This window comes from Myotis nattereri (genome assembly GCF_964212035.1).
Source record: "Myotis nattereri genome assembly, chromosome: 1".
NCBI lineage: Eukaryota > Metazoa > Chordata > Mammalia > Chiroptera > Vespertilionidae > Myotis > Myotis nattereri.
The window spans coordinates 197,788,193-197,814,197 of record NC_138075.1 but is presented as its reverse complement, the minus strand read 5'-3'; the positions used below and the strand labels follow the sequence as shown (position 1 = coordinate 197,814,197).

The window sequence follows — 26,005 nt, the reverse complement described above, 5'->3', positions numbered from 1 at the left end:
GAATCGGGGCCGGGGCGCCCGGAGACAGTCGGCGGAGTCGTGTGGCCACCGCGGGAGACAGGAGCGCGAGCGGGCGGCCGAGGGCGCCACCGCCACCTCCCGCATGGTGCCGAGCCAGCCCTAGGCGGCGGCGGCGAGGCCTGCGGGGCGGCGCCGCGGAGGGGGTCGCGGTCGCGGTCGCGGCTTCCCGTCGCCCACACTTCCTCCTGCGGCGGCCGTCTCGGTGGGCGGGATGGCGGCGGCCCGGGGGAGCGGCCGCGCCTCTGCGCCCCGGCTGCTTCTGCTCCTGCTGCTTCCGCTGCTGTGGGCCCCGGCCGGGGTCCGGGCTGTCCCCGACGAAGACGGCCTCCGGAACAAGGAGCCGCCGGCGCCCGCTCAGCAGCTGCAGCCCCAGCCCGTGGCCGCGCAGGGCCCCGAGCCGCCGCGGGCCGAGGTGAGCCGGGCGGGCCGGGGCGGGCGAGGCTGCGGGTACCCGGCTCGCGGCCGCCGGGAGCGCCGCCCTCGGCCCGGGGCTGCGGGCGGGGGAGGGGAGGAGAGCCCGGCCCGGCTCCCGGTGGGTGGGAGACGGCGGGGCGCTTTTCCGGGGTCAGGCCCGGCCGCGCCCGGCTCCGCGCGCGGCGGGGGAGGGACGGAGCCCGCGGAGATCCCGCGGCTCGGGGGCCGGGGATGCTGCCGAGGAACGGGGTCTGGTCGGCCAGGTGCGCGGGGAACACTGGTCCCGAGCGGGAAGTGGAGCCCCGAGGGCGGCCGGGAGGCTTTTCGTTATTCCCAGGGCGAAAGAACGCCGGGCTTTGCATTGTCGGAGCAGCTTATCCCGAGCTGTTGGCCCCAATTCAGCTTTGCCGGACTTGTGTGTTTTGTCTTGTCTTTTGACAAATGTACGTACCTGGGTTTTGGGAGCGTGACTCTCACTTTTTAAGAACGTGCTCCTGCCCGCGGGAAGCGGCCCTTAGGCTCGCCGGGGGATGGTCGGTGTTGGGCGGTAGCCCGAGGGCTGCGGCGGCGAGGGGGCCACCGCTCGACGTGTCCGTGCGCCCAGCGCCCGGTGGCCTCTCCCCTAAGGAGGGATCCGTGAGTGTCTGAGTGGATGTTACTAGAACCACCTAGTCGCTTGTATTCAAGTTCAGCATTTCCTGCCTAGACCAGTCCCGGGCTGTCTCCGCACTTCCCATTTGAATGCCTGAATTCAGGTCTTCTGTCCTGCGTCTGGCACTCCAGCCCCCCACCCCCACCCCTTCCACCCGAGGCGACCACGGCCGGTCGCCACCCGGCGAATCTTCCTAAACTTTGAGCTCAGTTTTACTTCTCGGAAATGTTCCCCGAGTGGCCCCTGCCTGCTGATGGCAGGCCGGCCTCTCCAGCAGGATGTTCAGGTTTCTGCAGGATCGGGCTCCGGGCTCTCCAGTCACCGCTCCCGCGCCCACGTGCTCCACTCGAACCGGAGACCGTGCCATGTGCTCGGTGGCAAGGCTCTCCAACAAAGGGTCTCCCGGAAAAGGCTGGGGTGGGCTGGAAGCCCACTGGTCGGAACCTGCCCACCTTCCAAGAACCAGCGGATACCTCCCCTCTGGGAGGGCTTCCCTACCTCCTTCAAAGGGGTTTCTCTCTGGCTCCTCGCTCCTGGGCGTTGTTGACCCTGTTTGCCATTTCCAGCTCCGAGATGCTGATTCATGACATTTTTTCATAGAGTTTATCATTTAGCCGCCTGTCATTTAACTCATTGGAAGTTTCTTTTTTTTTTCTCAAACAGTAATTATTTTGGGCTAAGTAATAACTTTGTGAGTGAGAGAGGTATTTTGAATGTAATTTTCTAGGCCTTTCATTACAGTTTTAGTCATACAACAACTTTTGAGATACAAAAATAATACCCTTTAGGCAACTTGGGTGAAAAATCTAGTCATAAAATAAAGTCATCAGTATCTAGTGAGCATATTTAAGTGGCCTTAAGGATCCTTGTCTTTGAAATTGGATGTGGAGGCAAGGGGCAGGCACAGTATATGATTTTTGTCTTTAATATTTTGATATATTTTTGATAGGAATATATTCTAATTTCTATATCATAGTAGAATCCAATTGTTTTAATTATATTTTCATGTAATTTTTTGATAGGCTCAACTATTTTCTCTACTTAGAGTACTACAGCATGTTAGAAGACATTTTTTAAAGGCTGGCTATTTAAACTTACCCTTTTCATGCCACTGTGACCGTGGATTTCTGAAAATGGAGGGGGAGAAATCTCTCCTTTACTGGTCATCATTCAAGTGAAAGATGTATTATTAAAATGTAGTTATATCTTACAGGGTGCTTTGAAGCAAGATAACTGAATTTCTAACAGCTTTCTACTTTGGGTATTTTTTTTCTCTATGATCAGATAAAAGTTGGGGGAGTTCACTTTGAACTTGAGAATTAAACCCCAGTATACAAACTCATGAAAAGAAGTACTGTTGATCATTCATATTCATTTATGCAGTTAATGCTTCTAGTGACTTACTCAGGTTTTATTATTCCTTCCCTAAGCTAAGTGTGTAATATAAGAAGCATTAAGTCCTTTTAGTTGAGGGAGGTTAGATAGATTTAATAAAGGTAATTTGTAATTAGCTGCATATTCCAGAAATCCCAAGAACTGTTCTGGTTAAGTAGCACTGTTGATAAAGCCTATTATCTGACCCAGTACAAATTCTTGATATTTACTGTTTCTTGGCATTTCTTTTATTTATTATCTTTTAACTGTGAGAAGGCCTTCCACACAATATTTGAACTTTTTTTCATTTTCATTAAGTTAACAGTTCTGCTTCCTGCAGTCCAGTCTCCCAGTTCTAGCCTCTTTATAGCTAAGATTGAGGCCAGGAGATGTGAGAAGCTTTTCTTGCTCAGGATTGCTGTGTCAGAATGAAGTGAACATTATGTTGCCAAATTCGTTGCCTGGTGTTCTACCATCAAAGCAATTCATTAAAATCAGTGAAACACTTAATACATTCAAATGTCCAAATTTATTAATCCATTAAAAACAACATTCATAAAAATAAAGTTGTTAAAACATTCATTAAAATAAAAATGTATTTGTTAAATATGTATTATTCTAGTATGAATTAACAAGTAACAATAAAAAATAAAATATTTAAAAAAACAGACTACACCATTCATGAAAAGAAACGATAGTGAAAATTTATTTTTTTGAAATATATTTTTATTGATTTCAGAGAGGAGGAAGGGAGAGAGAGAGAAAGATAGAAACATCAATATGAGAGAGATTCATTGATTGGCTACCTCCTCCCTGCCCCCTCCTGGGGATTGAGCCTGTAACCCTCATGCGCCCTGACTGGAAATCGAACCTGACCTCCTGGTTCATAGATAGACACTCAACCACTGAGCCATGCCAGCCCGACTGGTAGTGAAAATTTATAATAAAATATAATCTTCTATTGTAGTGCAATTTTTAAAAACCAGGTTTATGCATGGTGTCATAGTTGAAGTTGAATGTGTATTTTTGTGCACACTTTCCAACTTCTGAAAAAGGTTTTCTGGCTTCTTATAATAAAGTAATGGCTATGAGACAGTTTTAAGGCAATTCTAAGCATTTCCTTCTGACTCTTATCTTTAAATAATCTAACCTCTTGTGTGGTAACTTTTGTTCAGTACTTTTTGGGTTTTTTTTGCAGGCATATCAGTCTTTTTTCCTAGAAAGTATCTTCCCTAGTATTTTGTGTAGCTGAAGATTCTAATGTAGGTATCATGTTATGTTTCAGTAGTCAAACATATGTGTTCATTTGAACTCTAGAACTAGAAGGAATTATTTTTTCATTATTGACTTATTTTTTTTCCTTGAAGATCATGAAAGTAGAAAAGAATACTTTCTAAATGAGCATACTTTTTTCTTTTTACAGTTCTCCAATTTGGAACTAACTTTAACTTTGAGTAAAGCAAGTTAATTTCTAATTATAATTTGTTGACCCTGCTTTCAAGATGTAAATGTTTTGGATTTCAGACCCAAAATAAAATGAAACAGTGGTATTTGTAGCAAGGAAAACACTGTATTTCATTACTATTTCATTACAGTATAATTGAAGAGTGGAGTATCAGAATTGAAATGATAGTCACCGCATCTGACTCTCTTGTACACATCTAAGTATTTGCTTCTCTGCCCATACCTTCTGCCTTTAGACTGGACAGAACTATCATCCTTCCCATACCTTTTCTCTGACCTCCAGTATTTTTCCCCCCTCAATATCTTTATTCTTTCTATTGGTTCCTGTCTGCATACACATGCCCATAGGTTCTTTCCTACTTGGGGAAAGAAAGAAGGCCATTGATTTAACTCATTTTGACTGCATTATAAGCATACCTCGGTTCATTGCGCTTCACTTTGTTGCGCTTCACAGGTGTTGCGTTCTTTACAAATTCGAGGCAAGACCCTCCACCAGCAGAAAGATTACGACTTGCTTTATTGCGAGGCTCGCTTTAATGTGGTAGTCTGGAACTGAACCCACAGTATCTGTGAGGTATGCCTGTAGTTTCTATTCAGTTTTATCAACCAAATTTCTATCTAGGAAATTAGTTGCTTTTTTACTTTGCTTTAGTCTTCCATTGTCTGGCTTGAGCCCCTGTCTTTTTATTATTCCTTTTTTTAGTCCTCACCTGAGGATATGTTTTTACTGATTTTAGGTGGGGAGGGGGCAGGGACAGAGAGAGAAAAAAATCCATGTGAGAGAGAAACATTGATCAGTTGCCTCCCATACATGCCCCAACTGGGGATCAAACCTGCAACCTGGGTATGTGCCCTGACCAGGAATCGAACCTGCAACCTTTTGTTGTATGGGACAGTGCTCCACAACTGAGCCACCCAGCTAGGGCTGGGCCCCTGACTTTTTATTGAAATTTCATTTTTGAAGTATAACTTTACCTTACCTAATTGCTAAATGCAGGGTTCTTTTTCAGTTCTCATTTTGACACTTACCTCTACTTTTTGAAGAGTTGGACCCCATCTTTGCTGTATGAACGTGGGAAAAATTATTTAACATTATTGGTCCTCTGTTACTCCTCTTGTGTTAAGTTGGGATGACAGTTTTTAAGGTTTTGAGTATTTGAACAATGTATATGAAAATACCTGGCATCTAATTAGTAAGTAGCTCAGTGAATGGTGTTTGTTTCTATCTCAACCATCTGTGGTGTTCTCTTGCCTGGCTTTCTAAATATCTAAGACAGTTTTTGTTTTCTTTCTCTTCTCCCACCCTCTTTTCCCTAAATATAGACATTCCCTAAGGCTTTTCAACTTAATCTCTAGGCCTTTTCCTATGGGAATTTCGTCTACTTGCAAAGCTCTAACTGATAAATTTAGGCTCCCAGTTACATGCTCTGAGGCTAAAATCAGGGGTCCCATTTGTATGACTTCTTGGAAACCTTCATTTAAAATGCTTTTTTATCACCTCAAATTGAATGTGTCTGAAACCAAATCCCTTATTTTTATTCCTCTTTCCCACATATCTTGTAAGGAATACCAGTATTTCTCTTAGTCAACCAGATAGAAAACCTTAACCATCATCTTTGATTCTCCCCTCTTTTTAAAGTTCTGTTGATTTTCTTTCCACAATGTACAGAATTTTTTTCCTTCCCTATTATTAACATTGGTTTTGAGCAGCTGACTTCCTAATTAATTGGTCTGGTGGCTGGTATTCTTTTTTAGCCCTGATGTACAGTAGTATAAGTCACAGTGCTTTAATCATGTTTGTGTCTTCTACTCAAAAACTTCTAAAGGCTTCTTGCTTGCCTCTAAGCTGGACCATAACCATACAGGATTTTCAGTCTGGGCCCTATTTTATCTTGCTACCCCAGTCATTCATCTGATGGTTTGCTTCCTGTTCTCAGAACATGCCAGTATTCTTTCACATTGTCAGTCCAGGGAAGGAGGTAAATGCATGTACCCCACTGCGTTTTCAAGTTAGCCTTTGCATGAGTGACTAGTACTGAATTCTGCTGAGACTGTGAAGGAGCCTTATAGAATGAACCTCAGAACCAGCTTCCCTCATCGGTCAGAGATTGCCCCACAGTTGTTAACTCTATACTTCTGGGTAGTGAATGCATAATTGCAGAGCGCTTTCTGGTTGTATCTATCTGAAGACTTAGAGCCTACAAGGAATTGGTTTCTTTCTATAGATAGATAGATGGTAGATAGATAGATAGATAGATAGATAGATAGATAGATAGATAATATATAGATATAGATATAATCTTATTCTCTTCTCCCTTTGTAACCATCAGCTTGTTCTCAATCTATAGGTCTATTTTCTGTTTTGTTTTGTTTTAGATTCCATAAGTAAGTGAAACCATATAGTATTTGTCTGACATTTCATTTAGCATAATATCCTCAAAGCCCATCCATGTTGTCACAAATGACAAGATTTCACAGTATGCCTGTGTCTGTGCATGTGCATGCATGAATCATATCTTTGATTAATTTTTTTGCTTGTATCTGTCCAGTTTTCCCCGCACCACCTATTAAAGAGACTGTCTTTATCCCATTGCATATTATTTCCTCCCTTGTTATAGGATGACTATAAGTGAGGATTTATTTCTAGTTGATGCCATTGATTGTGTGTGTGTGTGTGTGTGATTATGCCAGTACTATACTGTTTTGATTGTAGCTTTATTATATAGTTTGATATCAAGGAGCATGATCCCTACTTTGTTCTTTCTCAAGATTCCTTTGGCTATTCGGGGACTTTTGTGGTTCCATATAAATTTTAGGATTAGTTTTTTTTTAAATGTGGTGCCTCAGAACCGGTCCTAGTATGAATTAACAAATAACATTAATAAAAAATAAAATATTAAAAATGTGGTGCCTCAGAACCAGTGCGCAACTTTGGGTAAAGCAGCGGTTCTCAACCTGTGGGTCGCGACCATCGGAAAACAAATATAGCATATCAGATATTTACATTAGGATTCATAACAGTAGCAAAATTACAGTTATGAAGTAGCAACGAAAATAATTTTGTGGTTGGGGGTCACCACAACATGAGGAACTGTATTAAAGGGTCGCGGCATTAGGAAGGTTGAGAACCACTGGTAAAGAATGAGCATTGTAGAATGATGGACATGTCACTAACTCTTTAAAGCAGCGGTCGCCAACCTTTCAGACCTCACGGACCACCAGTTGGCGACCGCTGCTTTAAAGTGCTTAAAGTGCTTGTTGCCCTTTTGGAGCTTTGCCACATTTTCAACTTGAATATCAACCAAAGCACTGGTTTGTCTTTTTATCAGGCCATATTATCTCTTAGGATATTTTTAGCTGTTAGTGTAGGACCATCGATATATCCAGCTATATTAGACCTCATCTTAGCAACAGTCAGCTTTTGCTCCAGCCTATTGAGAGCTTCCTCTAAAGTGTTAATGAAATTTATCTCAGCTTCTTGTTATTTGGATATTTGATAAGCATACCCTGGTCTTTCACACCAGTTACAAATAAAAAGCTAAGAACTTAATCTCAGCTCACAAATTCTTAGAAAATGAGGTAATTTTTATGTGTGGATATTGTTGGTCTACAATTATTTAAAAATAGTTTTGTAGAATTGTATTTGGATCTGCATTGTAGCAATCATCAATTAGAGGGTTCTGTGATTACTGATGGCTTTCAAAGTGATTACACAGTAAATAAGTCTAATGACCATGACAGTAAAAAACATCTTAATTCACATACAAAATAAAAGAATTGTAAATAATGACTTCTTTAAAAAAATAGCTGATGTATATATATATATTTTTTTTATTTCAGAAAGGACTCACACCAGCTGTCCCAGTTCATACCAATAAAGAAGATACAGATACCCAAACTAATTTGGGGTTTATCCATGCATTTGTCGCTGCCATATCAGTTATCATTGTATCTGAACTGGGTGATAAGACATTTTTTATAGCAGCCATTATGGCAATGCGCTATAACCGTTTGACAGTGTTGGCTGGTGCTATGCTTGCCTTGGGCTTGATGACGTGCTTATCAGGTAAGTGTACTTTTCCTCCTAATAAGTTTATTGGTTTTAAGCAACAGCATGGTGTTTGATATTGAGTCACTGAATCATTCAGTTAATCATGGAATTTGGTTCATGTTCCAGAGTTTTGTAAAAAGAAAATGGTTTTAGTACCTAAATTCCTGAAAACTATACTGCATTTAAAATTAAATGTTCAGCTGTTCAATAAAGATACATACTCCTCATTTATTCACTGGATTAGAATCCTTACTTTTGCTGTGTATTCTTGCTTTTTTTTCCTTTTCATTCCAGATAAGCTTATTTATGTCTAATATCTTACAAGTAGAACTCAAGCAGCCACAGAGAATTGCATATTCTTCTGTTGAAGGACATTTGATATCAATAACTGTGGAAAACTCTTGGGTTGTTGTGTTCTATTAAGCTGTTGTTACCCATTATAGTAAAAGAGTGAAACATTCTTAGATTCCTAGTTTGTGCTGCTAATACATAGGCTTGCTTTTCAAAGAATTAGACCATGAGAAAGTAAACTTACCATTCAGTAATTAAACATAATTTAATCTCTGATTCAGAAGCAGCCTTGAGCCACGTAGTTGGGTAGGAAATAGTAAGCTTCCTCCTTAGAGTCAGGCTTGGGCCAGACTCTGACTGTGCCGTGTGTTAGTGGAATGATAAGTTACTTCACCTCTTTGAGTTTCAGGTTCCCCATTTGTAAAATGGAAATAGTATCTACCTGCCTTATAGGGTCACAGTGCTCAGTCATTCACCCCTGTTCTTCCCTCAGCAGTTTTTATTTCTGGCTGCTTAGATGCTTGTAGTAGTTTACGTCTTTCAAAACATACGAGTATTTTAATGATTAAATTAATTTGACTTCATATTTTAGAAATTAGCATTAGTGTTATTCATATTTCACAATAAAAACAGTTTTCTCTTCAAAAGTAAATTTTGATAGGAAATGGGAAAAGTGGGGAGAGTTGTAAATGGTAAAGTTACTTTTTTGGAATGAGTTTCAGTAAATTAGAGAATTTTATCTTTGAAACTTTGAGCTTCTAGATAACTAGAAGGCTGTCCTCTCTGCCCATTCCCTCACCAGAAGCTGGCTCCATCAATCCCCTGATGTCTTTGTGTTCATACCCATTTTCTCAGCTCTAAGTAGGGTTACTCTCTCCTGTCCTGACCCTCAGCCCACCTCCCTTTAGCTCAGTGGTTCTCGACCTTCTGGCCCTTTAAATACAATTCCTCATGTTGTGACCCAACCATAAAATTATTTTTGTTGCTACTTCATAACTGTAATGTTGCTACTGTTATGAATCGTAATGTAAATATCTGATATGCAGGATGGTCTTAGGGCCTAAGACTTAGGCGACCCCTGTGAAAGGGTTGTTCGACTGCCAAAGGGGTCGCGACCCACAGGTTGAGAACTGCTGCTCTACCTGCTGGTGGTGTCTGACAGCTCTTCTCACCTGTTCTATAGAAAGGATAGGTTTTATTTGTGGTCTTCAAATCTTTTCCTCGTGTATCTAAAATAATTTTGAAAAAGTATGTACCTCCTGTCACATTGAAGTGATCTAAGACTTGTCATATTAAGCTTAAGGACTTGCAGAGATCTAATTTCTGGTATAGTATACAAAAACTGTATGGCATTCTTTTAAAAAAGGGGTGGGGAACCTTTTTTCTGCCAAGGGCCATTGGATATTTATAACATCATTTGTGGGCCATACAAAATTATCAACTTAAAAATTAGCCTGCTAGGGACATATGTAATACTTTCAAAAATAAATATTTAAACAGAATTAGCCTGCTATATGTGGTCAAACATTTAACTCACCCTAATGCCTTGGAAGGGCCAGACCAAATGATTTTGAGGGCCTTTTACGGCCAGTGGGCTGGATATTCCCCACCCCTGTTTTAAAACATACCCAGTGGACTCTAAATACCATTTATCAATCTGATAGCCACTATCACCATCATTTCTTTAAAAAAGCATGAATAAACTCTTTAACATTTAGAAATTTACATTGATCTTTTCTATTATTTTCATTTACTTTTGTCATAGAACTTTAACAATTACTACAAGTTTTTACTTGAAAATCTTTTTTGGATCACACTGTCGTATTTATTTTGGAGCAAAAAATATATATAAAATGTGTTTTAAAAGATGCTGAAAATTTTCTTTAGGTCTCTAAATGTTAACAGTTTATATGACTGGAGTTATAGTTACTATTATTTTTTTCTAATTATCACCTGAGGACACATTTTTAATAATTTTAGAGAGAGAAGGAGGAGGAGGAGAGAGAGAAACATTTATCTGTTTCCTCCTGCATGTTCTGACTGGGGATTGAATCCACAATCCAGGTATGTGCCGTGACTGAGAATTGAGCCTGCAGCAACTTTTTAGTTTACGGGACAATGCTCCAACTAACTGAGCCACCTGGCCAGGGCGATAGAACTATTATTTTAAAAATTAGTTTATATATACTGACCTGGCAGGGGAGGTACCATGATTACGAAGGTGGTTTTCCCAGGGTGAGATTTATCCATTGCACTCCAGATGTGCTGACTCCTGTGATCCCCTTCCCACAAAAAAATTAATAATAAAATTAGATTAGATGTCCATGACAACTTATTGCTAGTATGGAGCAAGGTTTAGAATCAATTCTGATATAAGTTAGTGATTCCCAAATCTGTATCTTCACTTCAAATACATTGCCAAGGTGTAGAAGGGCCATACGTTTGTAGCTCTCTTCTGACTTGATGAAGAGAGTAACCTAACCTCTCATTGTTCCCAGAGAAAAAGTGCTTGAGCATCAGAGGAAAGGTTCCCAAAGAAAGAGAAAATAGAGGGACAGTAACTAGGGAAGAACATCACAGCTAGAATACCAGGTGTTTTTTGCTGTCTGTGGAGATGTCAAGGCATCCCAAAGATAGGATTTTTAAGGGTAAGTAGTAACGCAGGTTGTTGTTGTTTCTTAAATATTACCTGAAGATAAAAGGAAAACTAAGTTTTCAACACATTTAAAAAGGTTTGCTACATTTCATTAAAAATTACTAAAACCTCTTTATGGAAAATCTTTTAAGTTTATCAAGTTACAAAAAATACTTATATGCCTTTTATCCAGATTCACCTGTTAACATTTTACCCCATTTGTTTTAGCATTTGTGACCTATCTATCCATTTATCTAAATCTAAATAAAATTATGTACACACACAATGTATATATAGATATATGTGTACATGTACATACAACTTATATATCTTACAGATGTATAATGTATATATACATTTAAAAAATCATTTATTTATTGACTTTTAGAGGGGGAAGGAGAAAAAGAGGAAGGGGATAGAAGCATCAATTAATTGTTCCACTTTTTTAGCACTCATTGGTTAATTCTTGTATGTGTCCTGACAGAGTCAAACCCTCAACCTTGGGGTACTGGGACAGTGCTCTAACCAACTGAACTACTCAGCCAGGGCTTTATACACAATTTAATATGTATCGTTATACACAGATTGATACATTACTTTAATCTATCACCCATATTTTGTTAATTGACCTAATATTCTCTACAGCAGGATCTTTTAGTATTTTAATCTGAAATGTTTACATAGCCTTTTCTTGTGTTTTAGACTATTTACATTTTTAAAAGAATAGAGCCCCTCTAGTGGACTGTTACTCATTTTGTGTTTGATATTTCCTCATGATTAGATTGAGATTTATTTTTTTTTCTTTGAGTTTATCTTTATTGTTGAAAGTATCATGTCCCCCCCCTTTTTTTCCCCATTAACCCCCTTCACCCCACCCCACCTTCATCACATTATTGTCTGAGTCCTTGGGCTAAGCATATATGCATATAAGTTCCCCAGTTAATCTCTTCCCACCTACCTCCCCCCTTCCCTCTGAGATTTATCGGTCTGTTTCATGCTTCTATGTCTCTGGATCTATTTTATCAGTATATTTTGTTAATTAGATTCCACGTATGAGTGAGATCATGTGATACTTGTCTTTGTCTGACTGGCTTATTTCACTTAACACAATACTTTCCAGGCTCTTCCATGCTATCTCAAAGGATAAGAGATTCCTGTTTACAGCTGCACAGTATACCATGATGTAAATGTACCACATACAGCTTTTATATACTAGTTTATACTGTGTGTGTGTGTGTGTGTGTGTGTGTGTGTGTACACTAGAGGCCCGGTGCACAAAAATTTGTACCCTGGAAGGGGGTCCCTCAGCCCGGTCTGTGCTCTCTCGCAGTCTGGGACCCCTCAAGGGATGTCCACCTGTTGGCTTAGGCCCGCTCCCCGGGCGATCAGGCCTAAGCTGGCAGTCAGACATCCCTCTGGTAGCCTGGGAGCCCTCGGGGGATGTCCACTTGCCAGCGGGGAGCAGGCCTAAGCTGCAGTCGGACATCCTTAGCACTGCTGAGGAGGCGGGAGAGGCTCTCGCCACCACTGCTGTGCTAGCTGCCGTCAGCCTGGTTTGTGGCTGAGCAGAGCTCCTCCCATGTGAGAGCGCACTGACCACCAGAGGGCAGCTCTTGCATCGAGCATCTTCCCCGTGGTGGTCAGTGTGTGTCATAGTGACCAGTCATTCCCAGTCGTTCTGCTGTTAGGGTCAATTTGCGTATTACCCTTTTATTATATAGGATAGAGGCTTGGTGCACAGGTGGGGGCTGGCTGGTTTGCCCTGAAGGGTGTCCCAGATCAGGGTGGGGTCCTGCTGGGATGCCTGGCCAGCCTGGGTGAGGGGCTGATGGCTGTTTGCAGGCTGGTCAAGCCCCCCAGTGGGGACCCTTACCCCATGGGGGTGTGGCCAGCCTGGGTGAGGGGCTGAGGGCTGTTTTCAGGCTGGCCACAGCCCCTTCAGGGTGTTGGGGTGGTGGGTCCTGCTGGGGTGCCTGGCCAGCCTGGGTGAGGGGATGATGGCCGTTTTAAGGCTGGCCACGCCCCCTGGCGACCCAAGCTCCCAGCCTCTCCTTTTTTTTCTGGGATTTATTTATCTTCTATAATTGAAACTTTGTAGCCTTGAGTGGAGCTGAGGGCCAGCCAGGGAAGGCAGGAAGCTTAGCTTCCTCCATCGCCGCGGGCAGCCCAAGCCTCCTGCTCACTGCAGCTCTGTGACCGCCACCGTCTTAGTTGGGTTAATTTGCATACTTGCTCCTGACTGGCTGGTGGGTGTGGCTTGAGTGTAGCCGAGGGATGGTTAATTTGCATGTTTCTCTATTATATAGGATACTAGAGGCCCGATGCACAAAAATTTGTGTACTCGGGGGGGAAGAGAGGGGTCTCTCAGCCCGGCCTGTGCCCTCTCGCAGTCTGGGACCCCTCGGTAGATAACGCCCTGCTGGCTTAGGCCTGCTCCCGGGTGGCAGAGGGCAGGCCCAATCCCTAGGTGCAGCCCCTGGTCGGGCTCAGAGCAGGGCCGATTGGGGAGTTGGGGCGCCGCCCCCTGTCATGCACAGAGCAGGGCGGATTGGGGAGGTTGCAATGCCACCCTCAGTCACGCTCAGGGTAGGGCCGATTGGGGGGTTGGGGCACCGCTCCCTGTCACACTCAAGGCAGGGTCGATGGGGAGGTTGCGGCGCCACCCCTGTCACGCACAGAGCAGGGCCGATCAGGGTGGTTGGGGCTCCCTACCCTGTCGCGCACAGAGCAGGGTCAATCGGGGTTGGGGAGCTCCCCCCTGTCACGCACAGAGCAGGGCCCATCGGGGTTGAGGAACTCCCCCCTGTCCCTCACAGAGTAGGGCCGATAGGGGAGTTGGGACACTGCCCCCTGTCACACACAGAGCAGGGTGGATCAGGGGGTTGGGGCGCCGCCCTCTATCACCCACAGAGCAGGGCCGATCATGGGGTTGGGGCGCCGCCACTGTCACACTCAGGGCAGGGCCGATGGGGAGGCTATGGCTCTACCCTGTCACACACAGAGCAGGGCCCGTGGGGGGGGGGGGGCGCCGCCCTCTATCACCCACAGAGCAGGGCCGATCAGGGGGTTGGGGCACCGCAGCCTGTCACACAGAGCCGCAGGGCGATCAGGGGGTTGGGGAGCTCCCCTCTATCAGGCACAGAGCAGGGCTGATCAGGGGGTTGGGGCGCCTTCCCCTGTCACAAACAGAACAAGGCGGATAGGGAGGTGTGGCCCCGCCCCCTGTCACACACAGAGCCACAGGGCGATCAGGGGGTTTGGGCGCTGCCCCCTGTCACGCTGATCCCGGTGCTGGGAGGCATATTACCCTTTTACTATATAGGATAGAGGCCTGGTGCATGGGTGGGGGCCGGCTGGTTTGCCCTGAAGGGTGTCCTTCAGGGTGGGGGTCTCCACTGGGGTGCTTGGCCAGCCTGGGTGAGGGGATGATGGCTGTTTGCAGCTGGTCACACACCCTTCAGAGTGGGGGTCCCCACTGGGGTGCCTGGCCAGTCTGGGTGAGGGGCTGAGGGCTGTTTTCAGGCTGGCGGATGATGGAAGCTCCCAGTTGCTCCTTTTTCTCTTTCTTTTTTTATTCTGGGCCAGCTTTAGCTCTGGCTCCAGCTCTGAGCCCTCTGCTGCTGAAAGCAGGCATCTGGTTTGTTTAGGTTCTATAATCGAAACAATGTATAACTCCAGCTCTGAGATCCCGGCTCGGCTTGCTGAAAGCAGGTTTCTGGGGTTTTGTTTAGCTTCTATATTTGTTACAGTGCTTCAAACTGCAGGCTCAGAGGCCAGCAAGGCAGGCGGGAACGTTGGTTTCCTCCGTCACTGAAGCAAGCAAGCGTCATGTTAGTTTCAAGCTGCCTGGCTGCCGGCCGCCATCTTGGCTGGCAGTTAATTTACATATCGCCCTGATTAGCCAATGGGAAGGGCAGTGGTCGTACACTAATTACCGTGTTTCTCTTTTATTAGATAGGATGGATGGATGGATGGATGGATGGATGGATGGATAGATAGATAGATGGATTGATTTCAGAAAGGAAGGGAGATGGAGAGAGATAAAAACATCAATGATGAGAGACTCTGGGGATAGCCCATAACCTCGGTATGTGCCCTGACCGTAAATCTAACCAGGACCTCCTGGTTCATAGGTTGACACTCAACCACTGAGCCATGCTGGCCGGCACCACAGCTTTTTTATCCACTCATCTACTCTTGGGCACTTCGGCTCTTTCCAGATCTTGGCTATTATAAATTGTGCTGCTATGAACATAGGGGTGCATATATTCTTTCTGATGGCCAAGAGTCATATGAAAAAAGTGCTCAAAGTCATTAATCATCAGAGAGATGCAAATTAAATTGACAATGAGGTATCACCTCAAACCTGTCAGAATGGCTACCGTCAACAAACCAACAAATGACATGTGCTGTTGAGTATGTGAAGAAAAGGGAACCCTAGTACACTGCTGATGGGAATGCAGACTGGTCCAGCCACTATGGAAAATAGTATGGAGTTTCCTCAAAAAATTAAAACTAGAACTGCCATTTGACACAGTGACCCAGTTTCTAGGAATATATCCTAAGAAACCCAAAACACCAATAAGAGATTATGCATTCTTGACTAGAACTGTACATAGCTGAGGTTTGACCCTGTAAGAGCATCTTATTTGGCCCTCGTTATGATGTTAGTTTTATTCACTCAGTTAAGATTTCTTTTTTTCTTCCTTTGCCACTAATATGCAATCTTTAGGGAGACATTTTAAGACAGTGCAAATACCCTATTACCCTCAGTTTAGTATCAGTTGATGACTCCTTACGATTTAAATATTCCCTTGATGCTTGCAAAATGGGCTAACTCCAGTACCCCACCGCACTCCCAATGACCCCTGCATACTACTTTACAAAGAGCTCTTCCTCCTGTCCCATTGGTTTGTCTTTCTAGTATAAACTCACGAATTTCTTTTTCCAGTGGTTTATAATTACTTCACTATATTGTTGCTTAAGTTGTCCCAGATTTGGCGGCTGGGGCCCTCCAGGCTGGCTCCTGTGTCCTTCTGACATGCTCCCATTGTTTGTTTTTGCTCTTCTTACTTTCTTTATAACGCGATAGTGCAGACTCATCTTGTATCTTCTCTGCCCAGTGTTGGAATTAGCCACTTCTCTGAGGAGCCTTTTAGTGGGGAATGGTATTAGAAACCAAGATCTGGGGGTAGCAGGCCCTGACAGCCGGGCTAGGACCTAGCCCATGTCTGCTGACTCCAGCTCTAGTGAGATCTTAGGGTATCTCCAGCAGTGAGGACAGGCCTGCCCCAAGAGAGAGGAGCTTGTCACTGACATTGTCCAAATTTGCCTGTGTATGATGGTGATGAAAAGCAGGTTGACCTTTATTTGTCTATTTTATCATTGGTTTTGATTCTCAAAAGACAAGGCATCCCCATGGCCCGCATCAAGCAAACGGCTCCTACTGCTCCCCACCAGCCATGGGAAGCCACAGCAGCCAGACATGTTCTGGCACCCCCAGGTGCTGGCTGCCACAGGTGTTTTGTAAGGTCTGTGTCTAGAGTGGGCCTAACTCATTCTCTTTCTCAAACAACTCCAATATGTTTATGACTTTAGTTACTTCCCCAAAGTCAGCGTTTATCAAGGTGGAGATGAAGCTGAGCTACATGGAATGCAAACCCAGGGATGAGATGCCACATAAGAGGAGAGGTTAAAAAAAACCCCACAAGATTTGGGTGAAAAATGGCTGTTACTAAGATGTCTTTGCTTCTTGGCCTTTTATTGGACAGAGCTAGAAAATATATGTCCATTTGTGTGTGTGTACTTACACAAATATAGTTCAAATATAGATGTGCATATCAGCATAGGTTTGGCACACTTCTAAACATGATTTAAATTTTTTTTTCAATTTTGTAATACAATGAAATAGGGACTAGTTCACCTATGTAGTTGTATACTTGATGTTCAGGCAGATTTATAAGTGTTGCACCCATTCTATAAAGGAAGAGTAATTATATTTAGAGAGGAAGAGAAGCGGGGAGGCATCAACTTGCTGTTCGACCCATGTATGCATTCATTGGTTGACTCCTGCATGTGCCACGATTGGGAATCAAACCTGCAATCCTGGCACATTGGGACAACTCTCCAACCAACTGAGCTACCCGGCCAGGGCGGTATTTGGGTTGTTGATGTAGGTCCAAGTATAGTTTTTGTATAACTTACATAATTGTCCTCTTAACAATGGAAAAGAATGTTACTGAATAAGTTTGAGTTTATTGTAAATGTTATTTTAATATAATGTATAAGGAATTCATTTTCTTTCATAAGATTTATTTTAAATAGTTACAAAGGAGCAGAGTTTAAATCACACCATATGAGAATCTTGTTACAGTTTTTCACTATAGAAGTTTATAATTTAAAGATTTGAGATGAAGAAATACCACTTCCATAGGAACTTGGTGTAGCTTCCAGGTTATAAGATTTCAGGATCCTTAGAAGACAACAAAGTTTACCTTCTACCTAAAGTACTAAAAATGTCTAGAGAGGAGTTCTGTGGAACACGTGCCATCTTCAGTTAGAACACTGATTCTTTTTTTCTTTTTTTAAAAATATATTTTATTGATTTCAGAGAGGAAAGAGGAAGGAGAGATAGAAACATCAATAATGAGAGAATCATTGATCTTCCGCCTCCTGGGGATTGAGCCCACAACCCCCAGGCATGTGCCCTGACTGGGAATTGAACCCTGACCTCCCGATTCATAGGTTGATACTTTAACCACTGAGCCACGCTGGCTGGGCAAGGAACACTGATTTCTTGATAAGCTATCTTAGGTCATTGGCTAGACCTCAGGGTTCAATATTGGTGAAGGGAAAGAATTGGAATTATTTAAGGTTATTACGCATTAGATTAGCTTCTAATGCAACCACTGTTCTTTTAAAACAGTAAATTATGGTTTCTGAAGGTTGGGATACTTGCTAATTAATGAGATGTACCGTGGCATTTTCTTCCAGTTCTGTTTGGCTATGCCACCACAGTCATCCCCAGGGTGTATACCTACTATGTTTCAACCGCATTATTTGCCATTTTTGGCATTCGAATGCTCCGGGAAGGCTTAAAGATGAGTCCAGATGAAGGTCAAGAGGAACTGGAAGAAGTTCAAGCAGAATTAAAGAAAAAAGATGAAGAAGTAAGTCATAGCACTGATAAATATCTTGACCAAAAAGGCACTCCACTAAGAATCAACACTGTCCAGAGGTTTTCCGGTGGTTATCCGTAGCTGTGTGATGTGTATAGTAGGATACACAAAATAGCTTATTTTGCTTAGTTTGCATTCTTGCACCTGGGTGCGATGAGACTCTGGGTTAGTGTGAATGTGGTAAAGAGAGGAGGTGGGGCTGAATACTAAACATGTGAAATCAGCTCCCTTAGATTGATTACACACTTCTGAAAGCAGAAACTGCTTTTTCCCACAGTACCTAGGTTAGCAAAGGACCAGGAAGTACTGTTGGATTAGTTTTGTTGGGGAGGAATGCACGCATTGAGAACATGGTATTGTCGCTGTGTGAGACAGTGATTCAAAAATTAAGTTTGGGGTCACATAACTTTAGTTTCTTGGAGAATAATCCATAGAATTTAAACACTTTTTAAAGAAAGATTAAGTTATTTTGTTCAGTTCAATGGTTTTTGTGTTTTGTTTTGTTTTAATTTAGTTTCAACGAACCAAACTCTTAAATGGACCAGGAGATGTTGAAACTGGTACAAGCACGATACCTCAGAGAAAGTGGCTGCATTTTATTTCACCCATCTTTGTACAAGCACTTACATTAACATTCTTAGCAGAGTGGGGCGATCGCTCTCAACTGACTACCATTGTTTTGGCAGCTAGAGAGGTAAGTGAGCATAACTAATGTTACTTTGCTCCGGAGGACCCTGGACGGAGTCAGGTTTTTTCATATGCTAGAGCCGTGGTCGGCAAACCGCGGCTCGCGAGCCACATGTGGCCCCCCGGACCCCCAAGTGCAGCTCCTCCACAAACCACGTGCGGGTGCACACGTACAGTGCGATTGAAACTTCGTGCCCATGCGCAGAAGAGCCGGTATTTTGTGGAAGGGCCACACCCAGGGGTCCAAAGAGCCACATGTGGCTCGGGAGCTGCAGCTTGCCGACCACTGTGCTAGAGAGTATTATTGTAGCTAGTAATTCGCCTGCTCTTTAACCCTTTGCGGTCCATTGTTATTTTTGGAATTCAAACAGTCTGGACCAAATTAATTGATGGGATTGAATGTTGAACTTTTTAATGTTCTTATTGCTCGACGTTGGACCTGCTCCTAGCGCCTGGTCTGTTGAGTCAGCCTCGAGGTTGGACTGTAAAGGGTTAAAACTGATCTCCCAGTTTCTACAGTCAGTGAGATGGTATTCTTGTGTGTAAACTTAATTGCTCTCTTGATTCATCTTGCTGAATACTCTTCAGTTTTGCCAGAATGATGCTGTGACAGTTGTCTTGGCTTGGCTTTCTTCTCTCAGAACTTTCCTTTGTATAGTAGCTGAGAACATAAATTGATATAATTTTTGAAGGTCAGTTTGGCATTAAATACCTAAAACCATAAAGGTGGGTATCTTTGAGTTCTTCTGTTCCTTGTGCTAAGTAAGTAGAGTGTTGGAGAGATGACATAGAAAATTTAAGTTTTAGTCCTAGGATGATAAGCCCTAAAAGACCTCAGATCATGTTTCTAGCCTTTGCTCTATTATGAACCACCTGAAGCCCAGAGATGGGTGAGTTGTCAGAGAACATGCAGTAGTGGGTAGCAGGGACAGGGACTAGAGCCAAGGCAGGTCTGTCTGCTAGCCTTTTCTGTATCTTGTTCATACTAGTAGTTATCAAAAGCTACTTACTTAAAAGATACCTGTTTTTTAAAAATGTTTAATCTTTCTTTTGAGGATAATAGTAAAGTTTTACATGAAGTCTATTAATATTCAGATTTATTGATATTAGCTGAGAAGGTTGTGGAATTTTCAGAATGTGCTACTTTTCAGGCTTTTCTTGATCTTCACTAATATTATTTATCTGATAAATTGCATTGTCTTCTGGGATTTTTGTGTTTTTAAAAAATGTTTTTATTGATTTTAGGGAAAGATGAAGGGAGAGGGAGAGAGAGAGAGAGAAACATCAATGAGAGAAAAACATGAATCAGCTGCCTCCTGCATGGCTCCCACTGGGGAGTCAAGCCCGCAACCCAGGCATGTGCTGTGACGGAATCAAATGGGCGACCTCTTGGTTACATGGGTCGGCGCTCAGACACTAAGTCACGCCGGCAGAGCTAAATTACATTATTTCTGTCTGATGGTAGAATTTAGATAACTAGCTTGATTACAATGTTTTTCACTCCTAGGAAATATTATAAAAGAACAACTTCCTTAACAAAGACTTCAGTTAAGATACAGGAGTTGAAGGCCCGGACTGAGGTAGTTGGAGCAGGGCCCTTTTGTCAGAGGAGCTTCAAAAATGCTGTATTTTGGAAGAAAAAAAAATAGAATTTGGCTTTTCATTTAATTCCTATATTTTAAAACAAACTTTCTTTTAAAATGTCACTTTATTGGCTTTGCCCTATCATTTTCTTGATATCCAGCCTCTTTTATTGGCTTTCAGATCACAGAACTGGGACTTGAAAGTAAGTGACCACTTTGTTGTGGAGGTGGCAGTCTTGTGGGTGGGCTATCAGGAGGACAGAATCATTGCCTTCTCCTTAACACTATCATCTGAGTGGCACAGCGGCTTGTGAAAGGCTCAGGATTCCGTCTGTATGAGTGACCTTGGCCTAGCGGCACATGCTGCCTGGGTTTGTCTCTTGCTGGGTGATCCCGTTTCCACAGCACCTCCTGCGACCTATTTTGTGGGTTCTGTGAAACAATATAATGCATGTAGGGTCCCCAACACAATGAGCACTCAGTATTAGCCATCTTCCACACTACCAGCAACATGGGGTATATATTTTTGTTCCCTTAACATTTTTTTCTTTTTGGTAATTTTTTGTATAAACCATGCATTCTCGTTCAGTCCATTTTAGTCTGAACATCATTTCTGCTTCCAACATAATTTAGTGTTCCCACATTGGATTCCACAGAATCCTAGTGTCCTTTGACATGTTAATGGGTACTAAGCAAAAAAGAAAAAAAAAATGAGAAGGTTCCAGGGTCAACTGAATTTGGCAGTAATACATCCTGGTTTTTTGTTTTGAAGATTGAGTATAGAAAATAACAAATACCGAAAAATCCTTTGTTAAAGGAACTATTTAATTTAATCCAGTGATTTTTCAAATATAATTTAAAAAATATATATTTATTGATTTCAGAGAGTATGGGAGAGGGAGACATCAATGATGAGTATCATTGATCAGCTGCCTCCTGCACGCCCCACACGGGATTGAGCCCACAACCTGAGCATGTGCCCTAACTGGGAATTGAACTGGGACCTTCTGGTTCATAGGTTGACGCTCAACCACTGAGCCACACCAGTTGGGCCAAATATCACTTTCAAATAGAATGAAAGCATCTTCTAGCTTACCAGTTTTAGAAGTTGCACTACACACTTTGGGAAATGCAGTCCCACTGTCCTGGTCTCACTAGGTGTTTCAAACCATCTCCATTTCATTAGTTTCTGCACATACACTGTCTACTCCTCAGCAGCCTCACCTGCCACTTAGAAGCAGAAGTCATTCTACTTCATTCCCACCCATTCCCTGGCAGTCCCTTACCTCCTGGGATTCTAGCCCTCATGTCCCCACTTAAAGTTTAAATCTTTGCCTTTCTCCCACCTGAATTTTTGAACATTTTAGCCTACAGATGTTTCTCATCTAAAATTGTTTTCCCCCTTCCTCAGTTCTACTTCTCTTCCAGATACCACCTTCTTCCTCTCTTCCCCTCAGTCTCAAAGCACTTGACTGATGGAAACAGGGTTTGGTACTACTTCTTTACTTACAAAACCCAATGAACTCTAGTTTCTGGCCTCACCGGTAATGTTGATATAGTGCTTGGAGTTCATTGTAGCACTCAAAACAGGTCCCACTTTGCTCATCTTGGGAGACTATTTACCTGGCCATCTTTTTCACTCTCCTTTGAGTGCCTCTTCCTCTGTCATCCCTTCGGTCTTGCTTTCCTCGTCACTGTGTTGCCAACATTCTCTCCCAGCGTTTTTATATTCAGTCCCATAGCTTATTCACCACTGAACTTAACTGACCCTTGACACTCTCCACTTTATTTTTATTTTTTAAATATATTGTATTGATTTTTCACAGAGAGGAAGGGAGAGGGATAGAGAGTCAGAAACATCGATGAGAGAGAAACATCGACCAGCCGCCTCCTGCACATCCCCTACTGGGGATGTGCCCGCAACCAAGGTACATGCCCTTGACCGGAATCGAACCTGGGACCCTTGAGTCCACAGGCCGACGCTCTATCCACTGACCAAAACCAGCTAGGGCGACACTCTCTATTTTAAATCCTGTTGTCATCCATAAACCCCTTCTCCATTGCTTCCCCTTTTTTAATCATATTGGTATTATTTATCCATAGAACTGTCACTGAGACACTTGGGTGCCATGCCTGAGGACACAGAGGAGAATAGGGTGCAGGGTCTCTGTTCTGAGGAAGCATAGTCAGACTATACGGTAAAGGTTACCAAGTTTACTCACAAACGGATGTTGCCTTCGGGAAGAGAAGTCGCCCTAACACTGAGCTAACTAATGTCTGTGAATTAAGTTTAACAGCTGAAAGATTGAGTTAGGGTTTTGATTTTACACTTTTTCTTTTATCTCTAGTCCTAGTATAACTGAAACATATTCCTTCAAGCAGCTATTATTACATGTTTCATAAATCTACATCGTAATTTTTAGAATGGTTTTGTGCTTTTTTGAGTTGTTTTGACCTCCATTTCAGTGCTTACTTTCTCAGCAGTTTCAACCCTGGTTTTAAATTAATGTTGCTTTGTTTCCAGGACCCCTATGGTGTAGCTGTGGGAGGGACAGTGGGACACTGCTTATGCACTGGATTGGCTGTAATTGGAGGAAGAATGATAGCACAAAAAATCTCTGTCAGAACTGGTATGTTTTGTTTTTCTTTTAATTACAAAGACAATGCCATGTCTTAATTCTTGGAATCACTGAGAGAGCTCAGAAAAGAAAGGGGCAGATTATTTTAATTATTTAAATGTTTTTACTTCTGGAGTAGACTTGGTCTTTGTAATAAAAATCTCTCAAGAGGTCCATTGTGTTGCCCCTACTTTTGCAAACATGGACTGTTTTTCGCATGTGTAGACGTAAAATACAAATTCATCCATAAGCATTACTAGATTCATGGTAGCTTTTTTTTTTTTTTTTTTTTAAAATATATTTTATTGATTTTTTACAGAGAGGAAGGGAGAGAGATAGAGAGTTAGAAACATCGATGAGAGAGGAACATCGATCAGCTGCCTTCTGCACATCTCCTACTGGGGATGTGCCCGCAACCCAGGTACATGCCCTTGACCGGAATCGAACCTGGGACCCTTGCAAGCCGACGCTCTATCCACTGAGCCAAGCCGGTTTCGGCCATGGTAGCTTTTTGTTAAGATTAATTTGCAGTAAAACAGTCATCATGTGGAAATATGAGAACTTCTGGTCCTAAAAATATGTCTTATAAGATTGGGAACCATAGGTAAAGACTGTATTTTCTGATTCTGTTGAAATTCTCATACGTACCTGGTAGGCCCGAAAGATGGCTCTTTGCTAGTCAGAAGTTGTTGGATATGCTCTTTTATAACTGGGTTTTAAGATGAGTTCTACTTTGCTTGTCAGTACAGTTCTATCATTTCTCAAAGCAGTGCTGGAGGAAACCCTCATTCTTACTGTTCAAAGTCAGGCATGTTAAGTGTTTCTTTGCTGTGGAAATGGGGTCTAAGCCAGTGGTTCCCAATGTGGTGCACACAGCCCACACGGGGGCAATTTGACTTTTAAGGGGGGCAATTCAAGAATGAGTTATTAACTGAATTTTTTGCATTTTTTACGGTCCTAGGGGCCTCATATACAGTATATACAATATAGTGACATATTTATGCTTTTCAGTTCTCTATTATGTTTTGAAATTTCATTTGCTATTTTTTCCTATCACTTCAATTTTTTTTTTTTTAACAATTTCTTAGCGATTTCTTCCTCAGTACTTCAGATGTCCTTTCATTATTTTTTCTTTCATGGATGCCATATTCTTTGGAAGCTTGTTTAGACTAAGTTAATGGCCTTTTAGGCTTCCTCCATGTGAATAGGAGTTCACTTTTTGAATAATAAGAATTATATGTCACAGGGGGCATCAGGATTTGAGAGATGCTTAGGTGGGGTATGGCCAAAAAACGGTTGGGAACCACTGGTCTAAGCTTTCTAATTTGTTTTTAAGGTTAATATACTTGACTGGAAAAATAATGGGCACCATCTTGGCTTCCTCAGGAATTTTGCATTATTTAACTTTTTTCTCTTCTCTTGCAGTGACAATCATAGGAGGCATCGTATTTTTGGCATTCGCATTTTCTGCACTATTTATAAGTCCTGATTCTGGTTTTTAAGAAGCTCTTTATTCACGTAACTCTTGTGTTTATGTACATAGTGTACATTGAAACAAAAAGTGATGGAAAATACTGTATTTTGTAGCAATGAGTTATGATGTCCAAAAGAAATAATCATTGATTCTATTTGCAACATGGATTTTTAAAAGAAACCTGACGTCTAAGTGTGGATTTTTCTCTTCTCCAGGATAATCATGTTAATATGGTCTTTGTTTTAAGGACCTTTTTTGCTTTTGGTAGGGGGGCAGTATATACAGAACCATTGTGCAGTGGGTCTACCATTTGAGTTTCTTTTTCAGCACTGACTAGTTTATAAGGAATACATACCTTTTTTTTCCCTGAATCACTGAGGTGCTTTAAGATGTTTATCTTAGAATTTTTCCTCCATGCCAGTAAGCAGCCATTTAATCCTAAGTCTTTCCAAAATTAGGTTGTTTAAAGAAATAATAAAAAAGAGCAAGAAAAGTGTACTAATTAGTCAGCTCTTCCACAAGTTCCGTATCCAGTAATTCAACCAACCACTGATCAAAAATACTTGAAAAAAATGTTACATTGTTGCTGATGTATATTCTGTTGTTAGGCCTACAATGAATGGCTGTGTCTGTACTGAATATGTACAGACTTTTCCTGTCATTATTCCTTAAATATAGTATATCATTTACATAGCCTTTATATTGTAATGAGGTATTATAATCTAGAAATGATTATAAGTAAATGTGAGTAGGTTACCTGAAAATACTCCACCATTTTGTATAAAAGACTTGAGTGTCCTTGGGTTGAGGGAAGGGGTCCTGGGATCAACCCCCTCAATACCAAAGGACAGCTGTATTGTTATATCAATAATATGACAAGAATTGTTTGCCAGGCCATTCTTACTTTTTAAAAAATTGGGTGGGAAACCCAATATAAAAGAGTCAATATTTGACAATGTGAAATTACCAAATTAAAGGAGAATACAATGAGTGTATTCGTATTTTTTCTATATTGAATAAGCAGTGTAACATACAATGTAAATAAAAGTGGTATGACCAGTGCTTGTTTTCCCTTTTGTTATACAAGTTTATAACTTTTTAGTTTATCAAAGTAGTATTAGGAATTATAGATTAGTTTCTAAAGTTGATATAAAATAACAGGCCACGCATGGTTCTAAAGCACTTACTTAGCCCTGACCAGTTTGGCTCACTGGATAGAGCGTAGGCCTGCGGACTCAAGGGTCCCAGGTTCAATTCTGGTCAAGGGCATGTACCTTGGTTGCAGACACATCCCCAGTGGGCAGGAGGCAGCTGATCGATGTTTCTAATTCTCTATCCCTCTCCCTTCCTCTCTGTAAAAAATCAATAAAATATATTTAAAAAAAAAATAAAGCACTTAACCCTCACATAGTTCTTTGAGATGGTAGGTACTAATTTAAGGTTAAAAAAAGGAGTTCACCCAAGGTTACATAATAGACTAGAAAGTCAAATCAGTTTAACTCTAGAGCCCTTAATCATGGCTCCCTCACTGTCATATAAGTATTTTTTAACTTGACTACTAAC

The 26,005-nt window shown here is 42.2% G+C and overlaps 1 protein-coding gene across 2 annotated transcripts; it reads left to right on the top strand.

Annotated features, from left to right (window-relative positions):
- On the top strand, positions 1-25,504 carry TMEM165 (transmembrane protein 165). 2 transcript variants are annotated; one of them, XM_081097056.1, is made up of 6 exons: positions 1-433; positions 7,766-7,991; positions 17,896-18,071; positions 18,595-18,774; positions 22,875-22,980; positions 24,394-25,504. In XM_081097056.1, exons 1-6 carry the CDS (start codon positions 233-235, stop codon positions 24,468-24,470), a joined length of 966 nt encoding a protein of 321 aa, XP_080953182.1. In that variant the 5' UTR covers positions 1-232; the 3' UTR covers positions 24,471-25,504. The 2 variants fall into 2 exon arrangements, with proteins under 2 accessions (XP_080953182.1, XP_080953183.1); XM_081097057.1 differs by lacking the exon at positions 22,875-22,980 and having other exon boundaries at positions 6-433.
- The last annotated feature ends 501 nt before the right edge of the window (positions 25,505-26,005 follow it).

Excerpts from the sequence above, each read along its gene's own strand:
- TMEM165 (XM_081097056.1), top strand. The coding sequence starts at position 233 with ATGGCGGCGGCCCGGGGGAGCGGCCGCGCCTCTGCGCCCCGGCTGCTT. Across the intron at positions 7,992-17,895 it reads CTTGATGACGTGCTTATCAG|TTCTGTTTGGCTATGCCACC; the intron begins GTAAGTGTACTT and ends ATTTTCTTCCAG. Across the intron at positions 18,072-18,594 it reads TAAAGAAAAAAGATGAAGAA|TTTCAACGAACCAAACTCTT; the intron begins GTAAGTCATAGC and ends GTTTTAATTTAG.